Source organism: Mesoplodon mirus, assembly GCF_964341445.2.
Source record: "Mesoplodon mirus genome assembly, chromosome: 12".
Lineage (NCBI taxonomy): Eukaryota > Metazoa > Chordata > Mammalia > Artiodactyla > Ziphiidae > Mesoplodon > Mesoplodon mirus.
Window position 1 is genome coordinate 45,264,239 of NC_138988.1, and position 18,078 is coordinate 45,282,316.

The 18,078-nt window shown below is 38.3% G+C and overlaps 1 protein-coding gene across 5 annotated transcripts in view; it reads right to left on the minus strand.

Annotated features, from left to right (window-relative positions):
- The window catches only part of ULK4 (unc-51 like kinase 4), a 549,109-nt gene that overhangs the window by 431,851 nt on the left and 99,180 nt on the right, over positions 1-18,078 (minus strand). For all 5 annotated transcript variants that reach the window (XM_082638146.1, XM_082638145.1, XM_082638142.1 and 2 more), the window contains 2 exons: positions 16,914-16,997; positions 428-589 (listed from right to left, as the gene is read on the minus strand). In XM_082638146.1, coding sequence (XP_082494272.1) covers positions 428-589; positions 16,914-16,997 — 246 coding nt within the window. The remainder of the gene's footprint in view (positions 1-427; positions 590-16,913; positions 16,998-18,078) is intronic.

An 18,078-nucleotide genomic window follows, 5' to 3' on the forward strand; every position in this document is an offset into this window, starting at 1 on the left:
GAAGCAAAGCAGTAGACAACCAATCAAAATACAGAAACTGCAAAATCACAGATGCTTGAACATTAATATGAATTCATTTGAACCACATGATAAACCCATTTAACATAAAGTCTGAAAGAGGGAGCTAACAGGAAAAGTCAAGGGACACTAGAAATATACCGAACCAAATCCTGCACCCTAACCACTGCCATGGTTTTCCACTATCACCTCCAAATAGTTTTGAAACTGTAATTCATGGTCACACAAGATCCTACTGGAATTTCCCGACAGTCCTCCTGCTTCAGGAGAAAATCAAATTGTTGTTCTCACCAACTGTTACTCTGAGATTTCTACCTATCCAATGAAATTTACTCTGTATCTAGCACAGTTCTTCAATCTTGGTATTTAAATACATGCAAATATATCCCCAAAAGATGCTCCATCTTACCGATATTGCAGTTATCCTAAGAGAATCAACGGTAGAATGTTTGAATAGGTACCATAAAACAGGCCCAGTTTCTCCTGTAATAAAGCCCTGGGCCTGAGCAGAAGAGGTAGTGCAGACATTTTCAATAATCTTTGCTGCCATGTGATTCACAACACGTTCTTCCTAGAGAGAGAGGAGTAGAAAACAATGAGAAAATTAAATAGGTATTATTTAGGATGAGAAATATATACACATCATTTCTTCATAATCACCGCTTTATAAATAAAGCCCTGATACCAAGAGTGCCCCTGGATGTGTTAGTTGTTTTAGGAGGTATGGTCATTTTCTTCAGGCTATTATAAAACTATTACATTTGGTTAATCACTAAACCTAGCATAACATAATTCTCCACATATTTTAATAAAAAGGCTGAAATAATCTGGAAAATACACAATTATAACTTACAGCATAACATAAAAACTGGAAGATAATTTTAAAATCATAAGGAATATGCAGCACAATCTTCAGAAATTACTCAGGGCTGGAAATGATTAGTGTACCAATAAGCTAAAGACCACCTAAATACAGAGCATCAAGGAAAGTCCAAAGAAAGAGACTGCAGCAGTGGTGTGACCAAATTAACCCTTAGACTAAAGGCTGTTCTGGATTGTTCTAACAATGCTTAGAAGTCTCAAAAAGGATCAAGCTGTTTCCAGGTAACTTAAATGAGTCCAAGAAAAAGCACAAAAGTACTTAAAACACTGTAAAGAAACAAAAGTGCCCAACATAAAAATCACGACGTCTGACATCCAATTAAATTCACACACACTAGAAAGCAGGAAAATTTGACTCATAAAAAGAAAATTTAATTAAGGGAAATGACACAAGTGACAGAATAAGAAAAAAGTATTTAAATGGCTATTATAAATACAGTCCATACACTCAAGAAGAAAGAAAGAAGAAAGAAGCATAAGGAAAGAAATAGAAAATTTAAAAATGACCCAAATCAAAGGGCTAGAAATTATAATGTCTTATATGAAAAATACACTGAAATGGATTAACATATTAGACTCTGCAGACTCAATGATTAGTGAAGAATAGTGAAGACACAACACTTAGCAAAAAAAAAAAAAGAAGAAGAAGAAGAAAGAAAAAGAAAAAAAGAAACAACTATCCAAAATAAACACAGAAAGAAATAAGACTGGGTAAAAAAGAAAAAAGCATTGGAACATCAGTGAACTGTGGGACAACTTCAAACAACTTAATGTATGTGCAATGAGAATCCCAAAAGGGAGCAGAGGGAGGCAGAAAAAATATTTGTTTGAAGAACTACTGGCTGAAATTTTTTCAAATTTATGAAAATTAATAATTCACACTCTAATAAACTCAATGAAGCTCAAGTAGAAAAAAGAAAAGTCACACCAAGGTACATCATCATCAAACTGCTAAAAACCAGTAATAAAGAGAAACCTGTAAAAGCAGCTAGAGTAAAAAGACACATTATGTAGAGATTATCTAACACATAACCTAACAAAAATAAGGATGAGAGGAGACTTCTCATCAGAAACAATGCAAACCAGAAGACAGTGGAACAATATCTTTAAAGTACCAAAAGATAACTGTCAACCTATAAATCTATATCCAACAATAACACCTTTTAAAAACAAAGGTAAGTGGACTTCCGGGTAAGATGGCGGAAGAGTAAGACGCGGAGATCACCTTCCTCCCCACGGATACACCAGAAATACAGCTACACGTGGAACAACTCCTACAGAACACCTACTGAACGCTGGCAGAAGACCCCAGACCTCCCAAAAGGCAAGAAACCCCCCACATACCTGGGTAGGGCAAAGCGGAGAGATCCCCACACAGGATCAGTGCCGAGCGGCACTCACCAGCTCGAGAGACTTGTCTGCTCGCCTGCTGGGGCGCGCAGCGCTGGAAGCTGAGGCTCGGGCTTCGGTCAGAGCGCAGGGAGAGGACTGGGGCTGGCGGCGAGAACTCAGCCTGAAGGGGGCTAATGTGCCACAGCTAGCCGGGAGGGAGTCCGGGAAAACTCTGGAGCTGCCGAAGAGGCAAGAGACTTTTTCTTCCCTCTTGGTTTCCTGGTGCGCGAGGAGAGGGGATTAAGAGCGCTGCTTAAAGGGGCTCTACAGACGGACGCGAGTCGCGACTGAAAGCGCGGAGCCCAGAGACGGGCGTGGGACGCTGGGGCTGCTGCTGCTGCCGCCAAGAAGCCTGTGTGCGAGCACAGGTCACTGCCCACACCGCCCTTCCGGGAGCCTGTGCAGCCCGCCACTGCCGGGGTCCCGGGATCCAGGGGCGGCTTCCCTGGGAGAACGCACGGCGCGCCTCGGGCTGGTGCAACGTCACGCCGGCCTCTGCCGCTGCAGGCTCGCCCCGCACTCCGTGCCCCTCCCTCCCGCCCGGCCTGAGTGAGCCAGAGTTCCCGAAGAGGCTGCTCCTTTAACCCTGTCCTGCCTGAGCGAAGAACAGACGCCCTCCGGCGACCTACACGCAGAGGCGGGGCCAAATCCAAAGCTGAGACCCAGGAGCTGTGAGAACAAAGAAGAGAAAGGGAAACCTCTCCCAGCAGCCTCAGAAGCAGCGGATTAAAGCTCCACAATCAACTTGATGTACCCTGCATCTGTGGAATACATGAATAGACAACACATCATCCCAAATTGAGGAGCCCGGAGTCAGTGCTGTGCCTCTGAGGTGGGAGAGCCAACTTCAGGACACTGGTCCACAAGAGACCTCCCAGCTCCACATAATATCAAACGGCGAAAATCTTCCAGAGATCTCCATCTCAACACCAGCACCCAGCTTCACTCAACGACCAGCAAGCTACAGTGCTGGACACCCTAAGCCAAACAACTAGCAAGACAGGAACACAACGCCACCCATTAGCAGAGAGGTGGCCTAAACTCATAAAAAGTCTGCAGACACCCCAAAACACACCACCAGACGTGGACCTGCCCACCAGAAAGACAAGATCCAGCCTCATCCACCAGAACACAGGCACTAGTCCCCTCCACCAGGAAGCCTACACAACCCACTAAACCAACCTTAGCCACTGGGGACAGACACCAAAAACAACGGGAACTACGAACCTGCGGCCTGCAAAAAGGAGACCCCAAACACAGTAACATAAGCAAAATGAGAAGACAGAAAAACACACAGCAGGAGAAGGAGCAAGATAAAAACCCACCAGATCTAACAAATGAAGAGGTAATAGGCAGTCTACCTGAAAAAGAATTCAGAATAATGATGGTAAAGATGATCCAAGATTCTATTTCCCAGATCCAAAATCTTGGAAATAGAATAGACAAAATGCAAGAAACAGTTAACAAGGACCTAGAAGAACTAAAGATGAATCAAGCATCGATTAAAAACACAATACATGAAATAAAAAATACTCTAGATGGGATCAATAGCAGAATAACTGAGGCAGAAGAACGGATAAGTGAGGTGGAAGATAAAATAGTGGAAATAAGTGCTGCAGAGCAAAATAAAGAAAAAAGAATGAAAAGAACAGAGGACAGTCTCAGAGACCTCTGGGACAACATTAAACGCACCAACATTCGAATTATAGGGGTTCCAGAAGAAGAAGAGAAAAAGAAAGGGACTGAGAAAATATTTGAAGAGATTATAGTTGAAAACTTCCCTAATATGGGAAAGGAAATAGTTAATCAAGTCCAGGAGGCACAGAGAGTCCCATACAGAAGAAATCCAAGGAGAAATACGCCAAGACACATATTAATCAAACTGTCAAAAATTAAACACAAAGAAATCATATTAAAAGCAGCAAGGCAAAAACAACAAATAACACACAAGGGAATCCCCATTAGGATAACAGCTGATCTCTCAGCAGAAACTCTACAAGCCAGAAGGGAGTGGCAGGAAATAATTAAAGTGATGAAGGAGAAAAACCTGCAACCAAGATTACTCTACCCAGCAAGGATCTCATTCAGATTTGATGGAGAAATTAAAACGTTTACAGACAAGCAAAAGCTGAGAGAGTTCAGCACCACCAAACCAGCTTTACAACAAATGCTAAAGGAACTTCTCTAGGCAAGAAACACAACAGAAGGAAAAGACCTACAATAACAAACCCAAAACAATTAAGAAAATGGGAACAGGAACATACATATCAATAATTACCTTAAATGTAAATGGACTAAATGCTCCCACCAAAAGACACAGATTGGCTGAATGGATACAAAAACAAGACCCATATATATGCTGTCTACAAGAGACCCACTTCAGACCTAGAGACACATACAGACTGAAAGTAAGGGGATGGAAAAAGATATTCCATGCAAATGGAAACCAAAAGAAAGCTGGAGTAGCAATTCTCATATCAGACAAAATAGACTTTAAAGTAAAGACTACTAGAAGAGACAAAGAAGGACACTACATAATGATCAAGGGATCGATCCAAGAAGAAGATATAACAATTGTAAATATTTATGCACCCAACATAGGAGCACCTCAATACATAAGGCAAATACTAACAGCCATAAAAGGAGAAATCGACAGTAACACAATCATAGTAGGGGACTTTAACACCCCACTTTCACCAATGGACAGATCATCCAAAATGAAAATAAATAAGGAAACACAAGCTTTAAATGATACATTAAACAAGATGGACTTAATTGATATTTATAGGACATTCCATCCAAAAACAACAGAATACACATTTTTCTCAAGTGCTCATGGAACATTCTCCAGGATAGATCATATCTTGGGTCACAAATCAAGCCTTGGTAAATTTAAGAAAATTGAAATTGTATCAAGTATCTTTTCCGACCACAATGCTATGAGACTAGATATCAATTACAGGAAAAGAGCTGTAAAAAATACAAACACATGGAGGCTAAACAATACACTACTTAATAACGAAGTGATCACTGAAGAAATCAAAGAGGAAATTAAAAAATACCTAGAAACAAATGACAATGGAGACACGACGACCCAAAACCTATGGGATGCAGCAAAAGCAGTTCTAAGAGGGAAGTTTATAGCAATACAATCCCACCTTAAGAAACAGGAAACATCTCGAATAAACAACCTAACCTTGCACCTAAAGCAATTAGAGAAAGAAGAACAAAAACATCCCAAAGTTAGCAGAAGGAAAGAAATCATAAAAATCAGATCAGAAATAAATGAAAAAGAAATGAAGGAAACGATAGCAAAGATCAATAAAACTAAAAGCTGGTTCTTTGAGAAGATAAACAAAATTGATAAACCATTAGCCAGACTCATCAAGAAAAAACGGGAGAAGACTCAAATCAATAGAATTAGAAATGAAAAAGGAGAAGTAACAACTGACACTGCAGAAATACAAAAGATCATGAGAGATTACTATAAGCAACTCTATGCCAATAAAATGGACAACCTGGAAGAAATGGACAAATTCTTAGAAATGCACAACCTGCCAAGACTGAATCAGGAAGAAATAGAAAATATGAACAGACCAATCACAAGCACTGAAATTGAGACTGTGATAAAAAATCTTCCAACAAACAAAAGCCCAGGACCAGATGGCTTCACAGGCGAATTCTATCAAGCATTTAGAGAAGAGCTAACACCCATCCTTCTCAAACTCTTCCAAAATATAGCAGAGGGAGGAACACTCCCAAACTCATTCTACGAGGCCACCATCACCTTGATACCAAAACCAGACAAGGATGTCACAAAGAAAGAAAACTACAGGCCAATATCACTGATGAACATAGATGCAAAAATCCTCAACAAAATACTAGCAAACAGAATCCAACAGCACATTAAAAGGATCATACACCATGATCAAGTGGGGTTTATTCCAGGAATGCAAGGATTCTTCAATATACGCAAATCAATCAACGTGATACACCATATTAACAAATTGAAGAAGAAAAACCATATGATCATCTCAATAGATGCAGAGAAAGCTTTCGACAAAATTCAACACCCATTTATGATAAAAACCCTGCAGAAAGTAGGCATAGAGGGAACTTTCCTCAACATAATAAAGGCCATATATGACAAACCCACAGCCAGCATCGTCCTCAATGGTGAAAAACTGAAACCATTTCCACTAAGATCAGGAACAAGACAAGGCTGCCCACTCTCACCACTCTTATTCAACCTAGTTTTGGAAGTTTTAGCCACAGCAATTAGAGAAGAAAAGGAAATAAAAGGAATCCAAATCGGAAAAGAAGAAGTAAAGCTGTCACTGTTTGCAGATGACATGATACTATACATAGAGAATCCTAAAGATGCTACCAGAAAACTACTAGAGTTAATCAATGAATTTGGTCAAGTTGCAGGATACAAAATTAATGCACAGAAATCTCTGGCATTCCTATATACTCATGATGAAAAATCTGAAAGTGAAATCAAGGAAACACTCCCATTTACCATTGCAACAAAAAGAATAAAATATCTAGGAATAAACCTACCTAAGGAGACAAAAGACCTGTATGCAGAAAATTATAAGACACTGATGAAAGAAATTAAAGATGATACAAATAGATGGAGAGATGTACCATGTTCTTGGATTGGAAGAATCAACATTGTGAAAATGACTCTACTACCCAAAGCAATCTACAGATTCAATGCAATCCCTATCAAACTACCACTGGCATTTTTCACAGAACTAGAACAAAAAATTTCACAATTTGTATGGAAACACAAAAGACCCCGAATAGCCAAAGCAATCTTGAGAACGAAAAATGGAGCTGGAGGAATCAGGCTCCCTGACTTCAGACTATACTACAAAGCTACAGTAATCAAGACAGTATGGTACTGGCACAAAAACAGAAAGATAGATCAATGGAATAGGATAGAAAGCCCAGAGTTAAACCCACGGACATATGGTCACCTTATCTTTGATAAAGGAGGCAGGAATGTACAGTGGAGAAAGGACAGTCTCTTCAATAAGTGGTGCTGGGAAAACTGGATAGGGACATGTAAAAGTATGAGATTAGATCACTCCCTAACACCATACACAAAAATAAGCTCAAAATGGATTAAAGACCTAAATGTAAGGCCAGACACTATCAAACTCTTAGAGGAAAACATAGGCAGAACACTCTATGACATAAATCACAGCAAGATCCTTTTGGACCCACCTCCTAGAGAAATGGAAATAAAGACAAAAATAAACACATGGGACCTAATGAAACTTAAAAGCTTTTGCACAGCAAAGGAAACCATAAACAAGACCAAAAGACAACCCTCAGAATGGGAGAAAATATTTGCAAATGAAGCAACTGACAAAGGATTAATCTCCAAAATTTATAAGCAGCTCATGCAGCTCAATAACAAAAAAACAAACAACCCAATCCAAAAATGGGCAGAAGACCTAAATAGACATTTCTCCACAGAAGATATACAGACTGCCAACAAACACATGAAAGGATGCTCAACATCTTTACTCATTAGAGAAATGCAAATCAAAACTACAATGAGATATCATCTCACTCCAGTCAGAATGGCCATCATCAAAAAATCTAGAAACAATAAATGCTGGAGAGGGTGTGGAAAAAAGGGAACACTCTTGCACTGCTGGTGGGAATGTGAATTGGTACAGCTGCTATGGAGAACGGTATGGAGGTTCCTTAAAAAACTACAAATAGAACTACCATATGACCCAGCAATCCCACTACTGGGCATATACCCTGAGAAAACCATAATTCAAAAAGAGACATGTACCAAAATGTTCATAGCAGCCCTATTTACAATAGCCCGGAGATGGAAACAACCTAAGTGTCCATCATCGGATGAATGGATAAAGAAGATGTGGCACATATATACAATGGAATATTACTCAGCCATAAAAAGAAATGAAATTGAGCTATTTGTAATGAGGTGGATAGACCTAGAGTCTGTCATACAGAGTGAAGTAAGTCAGAAAGTGAAAGACAAATACTGTATGCTAACACATATATATGGAATTTAAGAAAAAAAAATGTCATGAAGAACATAGGGGTAAGACAGGAATAAAGACACAGACCTACTAGAGAATGGACTTGAGGATATGGGGAGGGGGAAGGGTAAGCTGTGACAAAGTGAAAGAGCGGCATGGACATATATACACTACCAAACGTAAGGTAGATAGCTAGTGGGAAGCAGCCGCATAGCACAGGGAGATCAGCTCGGTGCCTTGTGACCACCTGGAGGGGTGGGATAGGGAGGCTGGGAGGGAGACGCAAAAGGGAGGGGATATGGAAACATATGTATATGTATAACTGATTAAATTTGTTATAAGGCAAAAAATTAAAAAAAAAATTAACTGAAAAAAAAAAAGAATAATAATATATTTTGGGTTGATGTACAGCTGGAAGACAAATCTCTAACTGACAGGGATAAGGTCACTTGTCATAAAATTGTATTTGCTGTCTGAAAATTGATATGTAAGCAGTGAATAAGTAAAACCACTTAAAACTTTAAAAAAAAAAAAAAAAAAAAAACAAAGGTAAGGGACTTCCCTGGTGGCACAGTGGTTAAGGATCCACCTGCCAATGCAGGGGACATGGGTTCAAGCCCTGGTCTCGGAAGATCCCACATGCCACGGAGCAACTAAGCCCGTGCGCCACAACTACTGAATCTGCGCTCTAGAGCCCACAAGACACAACTACTGAAGCCCGCATGCCTAGAGCCTGCGCTCCACAAAAAGAGGAGCCACCGTGATGAGAAGCCCAAGCACCACAACAAAGAGTAGCCCCCGCTGGCCACAACTAGAGAAAGTCCATGGGCAGCAACAAAGACCCAATGCAGCCAAAAGTAAAAATAAATAAATTATTTAAAAATAAATTTTAAAAAGAAAAGGAACATTCTTAAAAAAAAAAAAAAAGGTAAAAGTGAGGAAAACAGGGACAGGTTGGTAAAAGGTACAAATTTTCACCTGTAAGATGAATAAAGTCTGGGGATCTAATGTAAAATAATGTGACTCTAGTTGATAACACCATATAGTATAATTGAAATTTGCTAAAAGAGGAGAATTTAAATGTTCTCACCCCAACCCCAAAAAAAGGTTAACGGGATAAAATATGAGACGACTGATGTGTTAGCTTGGTGGGGGAATCCTTTCAGAATGTATGCATATATCAAATCATCACTTTGTACACTTTAAATACCTTACAGTTTTATGTGAATCATACCTCAATAAAGCTGAAAAACAATTTAAATCCCTATCTCTGATAAAACAGACAAAAAACAATCACCATGAACATAGATTTATACCTATCTATCAGATTAACAAGCTTGACCTACTGTAAGAAAAAAAGCACATCACCCAACAATGGCAGAATTCACCTTTTTTCCCCCTACGTATGTATACATACTGAGTCATGAGAGAAGTCTCCACAAATACCAAAGATTTAAAATCATACATACACCACTCCCTCTAACCACAATACCATTAAATAATAAAAAGATAAATAGAAAAAACATAAAGACAGGTATTAAATGAGAAAGAAACAAACGAGGTGTAGAATTTTTTAAGTTTACAAAGCATGTAATGGGATAAAACAGTTAAAGGAACATGAAAATTTACAGAGAAACCCAACCAATATAAATCGTAGAACCCTGTGGAGCTTCCCCCTTAAGATTATCTGCCGCAGGAGAAAAGGAGGTATAAACCTCACCCTAGCAGTGAACATACCATACTTGGTGCCTCTTACCCCACCAAGTCTCTGGAAGCTGGTCTACTCCCTACTCAGTGCAAACTCAGGATCGCTTCTTTGTGCCATTCTCAAAGGTTTGTTTCAAGACACATTAGGTAACTCCATACTTAGTATTGCATCCTACTAACAACAGCATTCCAAATATTATGAATAGTGATATTAAAAGGAAAAACACAAGAAACCCTGCATCATTCCTATTCCACATATATGTTGCTCACTTTCACTACATAAAGGCAAGGAGAACTGTGCGTACCCGCAGAGAACCCAGTGTTGATGGCACACACATTCTTTATTAGGAAGATTAAACCTAAACTGTGTCAGTTACAAAAACAAAAAATACAGCTGTACATTTTCACTTTTATCCAGTATCAAGAATTTTAACTTCTCTCTCATTTTCGTTAACTAGTGTCTAAAAACACTTCAAAAATAATACATATAATGGCTAACACCTCTATACATTCTAATTCAAGCCCCATCTTTTTCTAATAAAATACAAGCAATTTACCAATAGTTTTCTTTTTTAAAAAGCACTGAAATTGAAAATTCAATTTCCTCTTAAAAGAATTTTGTTACATCAAAATTATCTAATAAGCTATGGTTCAGAAATGAATAATAAAGCCAACCATTTATTTTTTGAACCTCACATTTTAACATATGCCAGGTGTCAGTTCAGCACCCATAATTATATACAGACTATTATGCAAGCTATAAAAAAAACAGGTGGTTGGTTAGATACAAATGCATAAATTAATCTCCTCTAAACACGTGGAAACACTCTAGGTACTATTTCCAGCTTCTGTGTGCACTGTACAGTAGGTTGCTACCTACCCAGATAAAAATAACTACCTGCAAGAAAAGCCAGTTTTCTCAGCCTACCTATTGCATGCACATACAGAACATATGCCATCTAAGTTCAATGCCAAATATTCCTGAGATCAATACAGCAATGATACCAAGGGGAGAATTGCTCTTTGCTATTGTCTACAATAGGTCAAAGCAATGGAATGAAAAGCTGTCAAAGAGGACCCAAGTCAGAAGCATGTGGAAGATCAGCCAACACAGGTACCTTTCCTTATACAAAACATCAGATGGGGCCCCATGGCTTGGCCAATATCAAACTACTCAAGAGTGGCACACCTGGGACTGAAATCCACATCCTCTGACTCCCACCTCAAGGTCTCCAAAATGCCAGCCCCAACTCTGAAATGATGACTCAGTGTCATCATGGGTACCTTTTCTTCTATACTGCCACACTCTTTTTAAAAGTTATACCAGGGCTTCCCTGGTGGCACAGTGGTTGAGAGTCCACCTGCCGGTGCAGGGGACACGGGTTCGTGCCCCGGTCCAGGAAGGTCCCACATGCCGAGGAGCAGCTGGGCCCGTGAGCCATGGCCGCTGAGCCTGCGCGTCCGGAGCCTGTGCTCCACAACGGGAGAGGCCACAACAGTGAAAGGCCCGCGTAACGCAAAAAAAAAAAAAAAAAAAAAAAAAAAAAAAAAAAAAGCAGTTATACCAGATCTTCCTTTTTTTTTTTTTGTTATGTTCCACCTTAAGTCTCTCACTCTAAATACTTCCCCTCTTTCCACCTGAACATTTACATCTATAACAAGATCAAAGCCATTTGACTCACATCTCTATTACCATTGTTAAAATTATAGAAATCGTAACAGGTTGACCTGTTTGGAAAACAAGGTCATAATCTCTTAGGTAACCTTTTGAAAAAGAGAAAACCTACTGAAAACTATTTAAACAAACTCATGACAGTCCCAGTGTAAGACTATCTTCCTCTCCCTAAGTGGATCTCACAGCATGCCACAGGATAAGGTAGGTCTGTGGGCAAATAACTTTGAAAACATCGCATATGATATGCGCCCATGGAGATTCATAATTAAAAGCTCTGAAAAAAAATAAATAAATAAAAGCTCTGAAAAGTACTAAATACAAACAAACGAAACTATTCAACCTTGTTTAACCCAGTGTGTCCCAAGGTATTTGACTGGAAAACCCTTATAACACGTGTGAATTTCCCATGGCAAAGCTAGTTATCTATGCACAACGAACAAAAACAATATGTATAATTTAAAACTAAAATTGTCTTCTAAGAAGTCTACATATCAATTAAAACAAAAAAGTAAAATTTCCATTCTGCTTTTCTCTCAATGCACAGATTAAAGGGAGGAGAAAAGGGAGTACAAACCAGAATCGACGGCCCATGTTCAATAAGGTACATTACTAAGTTTTGAAAGTGGAAAAAAGAACTCAACTAAGTTAGGCAAAAAACATCTCAATATATTTAAGAACAACAGAAATAGCACAACAATGTGAATGTACTTAACTAAAGGTTAAGATGGTAAATTTTATATTAAATATATATATTTTACCACAATTTAAAAAATACAAGAGAAATAGAACAGACCACATTCTTATCTATACAGTAATGCAACTTTGTTATTGCAACAAAAGAAAAAAGAGGCAATAAAATCCCACCCACCTGAAAAAGTTTAAACCATTTCATAAACAACCCTGGACCAAGATAAAATTTTAAACTAGGGATTATCTATAAAATAACAATAATGGAAACACTACATGTCAAAACAATGGGATACAGCTAACACTAGGTTGAAAGTTAATAGCCTTAAATGTCTTAGTAACTACACAAGAAAGAAAAAGGAAAAAAAAAGCAAAGGTAGTTATAAAACAACAATAAATGGCATACTAAACCAGGGATAAAAAAAAATTTTCTTTCCAAATAAATGAAGATAGGGCAGTGTCTTAATCATTTTCGCCTTTCCTGTGTCCAGCCAGTACATAATATGTTTCATAAATGCTACCTGTAAAGAACGGGAGCTGTATATGAGATAGTTAACTTAAGCAATGAATTAAAAATATTAGCTAAATGTCATCAAGAATTCAAAGGAACTTCAATCATCTTATTCCAGTGTTTTTTAAACCAAATGTGTCATTCTCTTTTTAGTTTTCTCATTGAGTATGCTTTACATTTTCACTAATATCAACCAATTCTCCTCAAATTTATTCATAGATATATTCTCTCAATCAACATCCCAACAGGTGAACTTGCATATAACTTTTAGAATCAACTTTTTAAGTAAAAAGGAACCCAAAAAAGCTAAGAAACTCATGAAAAAGATTAAAATGGTAAGAAAAAACGCCCCTCTATATTTTTAAATTATTAAAAATAAATACTATTAATTTAGACAGCATGGCACAGATAATAGGCCAACAGAACTAAATAGAGACCAGGAAGAGACATGCACATTGACATGACAGAGTACACTGCAGAGCCGTGGGGTAAGATGGACTTTTAATTATGATGCTGGGAATAACAGATTATGTTTATTTTAAAAAATAAAACTGGATCCACACATAGCACCACACAAAAAAAACAATTACAAATAGATTAAACTTCTAAAGGAAAAAAGGAAAAATAAAACTTTTAGAAGAAATATGTAATAGACCATCTAAATGAAGTTGGAGTAGAGAAGCTTTTCTTGAGATATAAAAAACACAAATAATAAAGGAATGGACTGATAAATGTCTATTAAAATTAGGAACTTCTGCTTATCAATAGACACTGTAAAGAAAATGAAAAGACCAAACACAAATTAGAAAGTATCTGGGATACATATAAACAACAAAAAATTAATATCCAGAATACATTTTAAAAAAATTCCTATGGGTGGAGTACCATGACATCTGAAATTTTTTCAAACAGTTCAGAAAATAAATGAATGAATAAATAATAAATACACATATATGGACAGATATACACACACATATTACAACAAAGCAAAGAGGGCAAAACGTTAAGAGTTGAACCTAGGTGATGTAAATACAGGTGATCACTATAGTTTTCTTTCCTTTTCTAATACTTGAAACATTTTATAACAATAGGCTGGGTGGGTGGGAGGGTGGGAATGAAGGTGTGCAGAATTCCTACAAAGCAACAGAAAAAATTAAGACAATCATTTTCAAAACAGGAAAAACTACAGAAACCAAAATAAATAGAAAAGATGGTCATTCTCATTAGTAATCAGGAAAATGCATATTAAAACTACTTTGAGAAACAATTTAGTGCCCACGAGACTGACAAAAACTTAAAGTCTGACTATATCAAATGTTCAAGAAGATGTGAGTTAATGGATACTCCTATACACTGCTGGTGGGAGTATAAACTGATACACATGTGTGTCTCTGAGGCACACATCAACAACATACTATTCAGTGGTACAAACACTTTACACAATCAGCATGTACCAATCTCAACCTAACTTTAAGCAAAAAACTTAAGTCTCAAAAGAACACAGTACCGGTCCATTTACAGAGTTCAACATTTAGACTCAATCAATGTAATATTTAGCAATACATTCAAAAAGGGAAACACTATAAAGAAAAACTTGGGAAAGTAAAAAGAAAAGAGAAAAAAAATTTAAGAAAACCTTGGGAAAGTTTATCACCGAACTCAGAATAGTGTTTACTCTTTGAAAGAAAGCACAAATTGCTAATCCTAGAGGGAGAGAGAAAAATTCTCTAAGCAACTAGCGACACCCCCTCAGCGTTTTTTTTGGGTTTTTTTTTTTGGCTGCATTGGGTCTTCATTGCTGCGTGCGGGCTTTCTCTAGTTGAAGCTAGTGGGGGCTACTCTTCGTTGCAGTGCACAGACTTACTGCAGTGGCTTCTCTTGTTGCGGAGCACGGGCCCTAGGCTTCAGTAGTTGTGACACGCGGGCTTCAGTAGCTGCAGCATGCAGGCTCTAGGGCACGAGGGCTTCAGTAGTTGTGGCCCACAGGCTCTAGAGTGCAGGCTCAGTAGTTGTGGCCCATGGGCTTAATTGCCCTGCAGCATGTGGTGTCTTCCTGGACCAGGGCTCGAACCCATGTCTCCTGCACTGGCAGGCGGATTCTTAACCACTGCACCACCAGGGAAGCCCCCCCCCACTTTTCTTTTAAATAGAGTAAGTGGGTCAGAGTGTGTGCTTTTAACCATACTCCTACATTTCATGTACTCTTCTGTATATGAGGTACATTTCACTATTAAAGAACCTACCTACATTCAGAAATACCAGTAGGGGCTGGGAAAACAGTTTTCTACATTAAAAAAAATTTTTTTTAAATCATTGAAGTGGCTTAAAATTTTTTTACCTCAACTATGTCCTGAATACATTAGACAAATATGCTAAAGAATTGCTACAATTGAATTATTTTTGTAAGGATAGAACTCCTTTTTTAGGGGGAGATGATCACCTCTGAATTTATTTAATAGGGACAATATTAGTGTACATGCTGCCAAAGCATACACTTAAATGCTTTTCAAACATAAAATTTTCATAAATTAGAGAGTTCTGGACTTTTCTCCCTCTTAATGAAAAGTATTCAAGACTTGTCATACATACCAAGACAATAAAAGGCAAGTGTATATATTCATTAACTATATCATTAGCTACATCGCTATTTTACAGTTATTATTTGTTAACAATACACATGTATATCAAACGCTATTCTTTACAGTATGTACTCAATGAAAACACAGGAGGGGGTGGGGAGGATATATTTAATAAAGGATACCACTGCATGGATTAGAATTGATCATCTTTTACTAGGCATTAATCTAAGTTTTATAAATTAAAGACACAAAGTTTTAAAAATTTCTTTACACCATTTAAAAAATTCCTAGAAGACTCCTTTCTCCTTTGAGCTCCTATATTTTTTTCTTTTGCATGAATGTGCTTGACAGATTCCATTTTATATTTTTATCTTATCTCCCACAACAGGTAGGATCTGTGCATGAACAGAAATTCCACCTTCTTCATCCATGTGCCCCCAGGTGTGCCTAGCTTGAGGCCTTGAATGATAAATCCAAACATGTCTTTTGACTATAGATAAAAATAACTTAATTCTCATATTGTTGATAAAGTACAGAATACTGGCTTCATTCACATCCCACAGTGACAACTGACTACATAGTTAACCCTACAGGTGGGTAAGTGTTCACACCTCCTTTCTGGATCACTAGGGGAAAACCTTGCAGAGATTTTTCTACGCTTGGGACATCATTCCATTACCATATAACTCATGAAGTAGTGAACTCAAAAGAAAGATGTTTATTCTGACATGTGTTTTTTTCATTCCTTAAGGAATGTTTTTAGCTTATGGCTCTGCCTTGGGTGAAACAATGTCAAGGTTTAAAGCAAACAGAAAAATGCCAGCCTTTTAGGTCAGTTACTAAATCCTCTACACAATTACACACAGGAACTACATATTCAGGTTGGTTGGTTGGCCAGCTGGCTGGTTTTCAGCCATGAACAATAGCATGAGAAGGGATGTGAATAAATTGAAAAAAAAAAAAACACATCACATAATAACTACTACTTAATATTAAAATCAACAGATACTAGTGGCAGCTTCCCCGTTTCTGAACCACAAAATGGCAACCTGACAAGATAATCACGGGGATGTTGAGGTTCGCAGAAAATTCTCTGCATACACCTTGCTCGTTAAACTGTTGTATCGCTAACTTTAAAAGAGAGGGGAGGATTAAGTATATGTTATTGAGAACTAGTTAGGTTGTTTATATTTGCTATCACCTCTTAAAAAGCAAGACATTTAAACAAGTGAATGAGAGTTAGTTCATTTTTACACTTGATCCACTGTAGGTCCCTGGCTTACAGTGGCTTGTCAGGATTACTTAAATTCAGGAGCAATACAGTGCTTGGTTGACAGGCTCCTGCACTGCTGCAGGCTACAATCCTCACACAGTGCCTGAAGGGTTATTACAATTGCAAGCGTCTACAGAGGACAACAAAGGAGGCTTACCCCTTCCCGAAGGCACCTCATTAGCACCGTGTATGCAGCCGAGGGAACAGCCCAGCATTCTCGGGGCTCCTTTTTTTTTTCTTCCTAAAATGAAGTGGAAGGAAAGGCAGTGAAGCTAATAGCACAAGAGATATTAACCCTTTCAAGAAAAAGGCTCGGTTTCATATATACAAACTACCTAAAACTTCTTAACATTCTATTGAAAGTACAGCCTGACAATTATGACCTGATGAGGGGTCTTTTACTGCACTGTACATACAAGGTATTTCTTCTATTTCTCCTTATGTTGTATATGATGTTGATAAGATCCCCTCAGCAGTAGCTAGATGGAAAGAACTAAGAAATGCCAGGATGACCTGGTCAATAGAGAAACCATTCCACTGATAACTGTAGGTGATGATACAGCTACTCCTACCTAAAAGGTATGACATTATCTGTAACGATTTGAAAGCACAGAACACACAGCTTTCAGTAATATCTCTGGATAATCCATAGGAACAAATAAAACTCAGGATGCTACCTAGCAAGACAAAGCTCAATAAAAGTCAGCAATTATGATTAGCGGGTACAATGATTTGAATGACATCAGGAAAAATTCTTTCACAGAAGAACCAAATTAGAGAGATAACCGCACTCCTGGAACCTGTCAAGTAAAATCACAAACTAAACCAGGGGCCACAGAGAAAGGTGAAAAACAATAATCTCTTTATAGCAGAAGAAATTCGGCTCTGCTTAGAATATTTCTTTAAGATTGTCCAAATGTTAGAATTGGTAACTTACTGGCCCAAAAGTATTCAATACTCATGATGAGAATTGTGACCTATTAAAACTGTACCCTTGGGCTTCCCTGGCCTGCCAATGCAGGGGACACAGGCTTGTGCCCCGGTCCGGGAAGATCCCACATGCTGAGGAGCAGCTGGGCCTGTGAGCCATGGCCGCTGAGCCTGCGCGTCCGGAGCCTGTGCTCCGCAGTGGGAGAGGCCACAACAGTGAGAGGCCCGCGTACTGCAAAAACAAAAAAAGCAAAAAAGCAAAAAAAAAAACCAAAAGCTGTACCCTTAATCATGGAATTCCACATAGGGTCATAATCTAGACATTACCATCCAGAGATGCTCCAGCTCAAAAATTGTGAATTCAGCACCCAATTCAACTTCCAAAAACAACT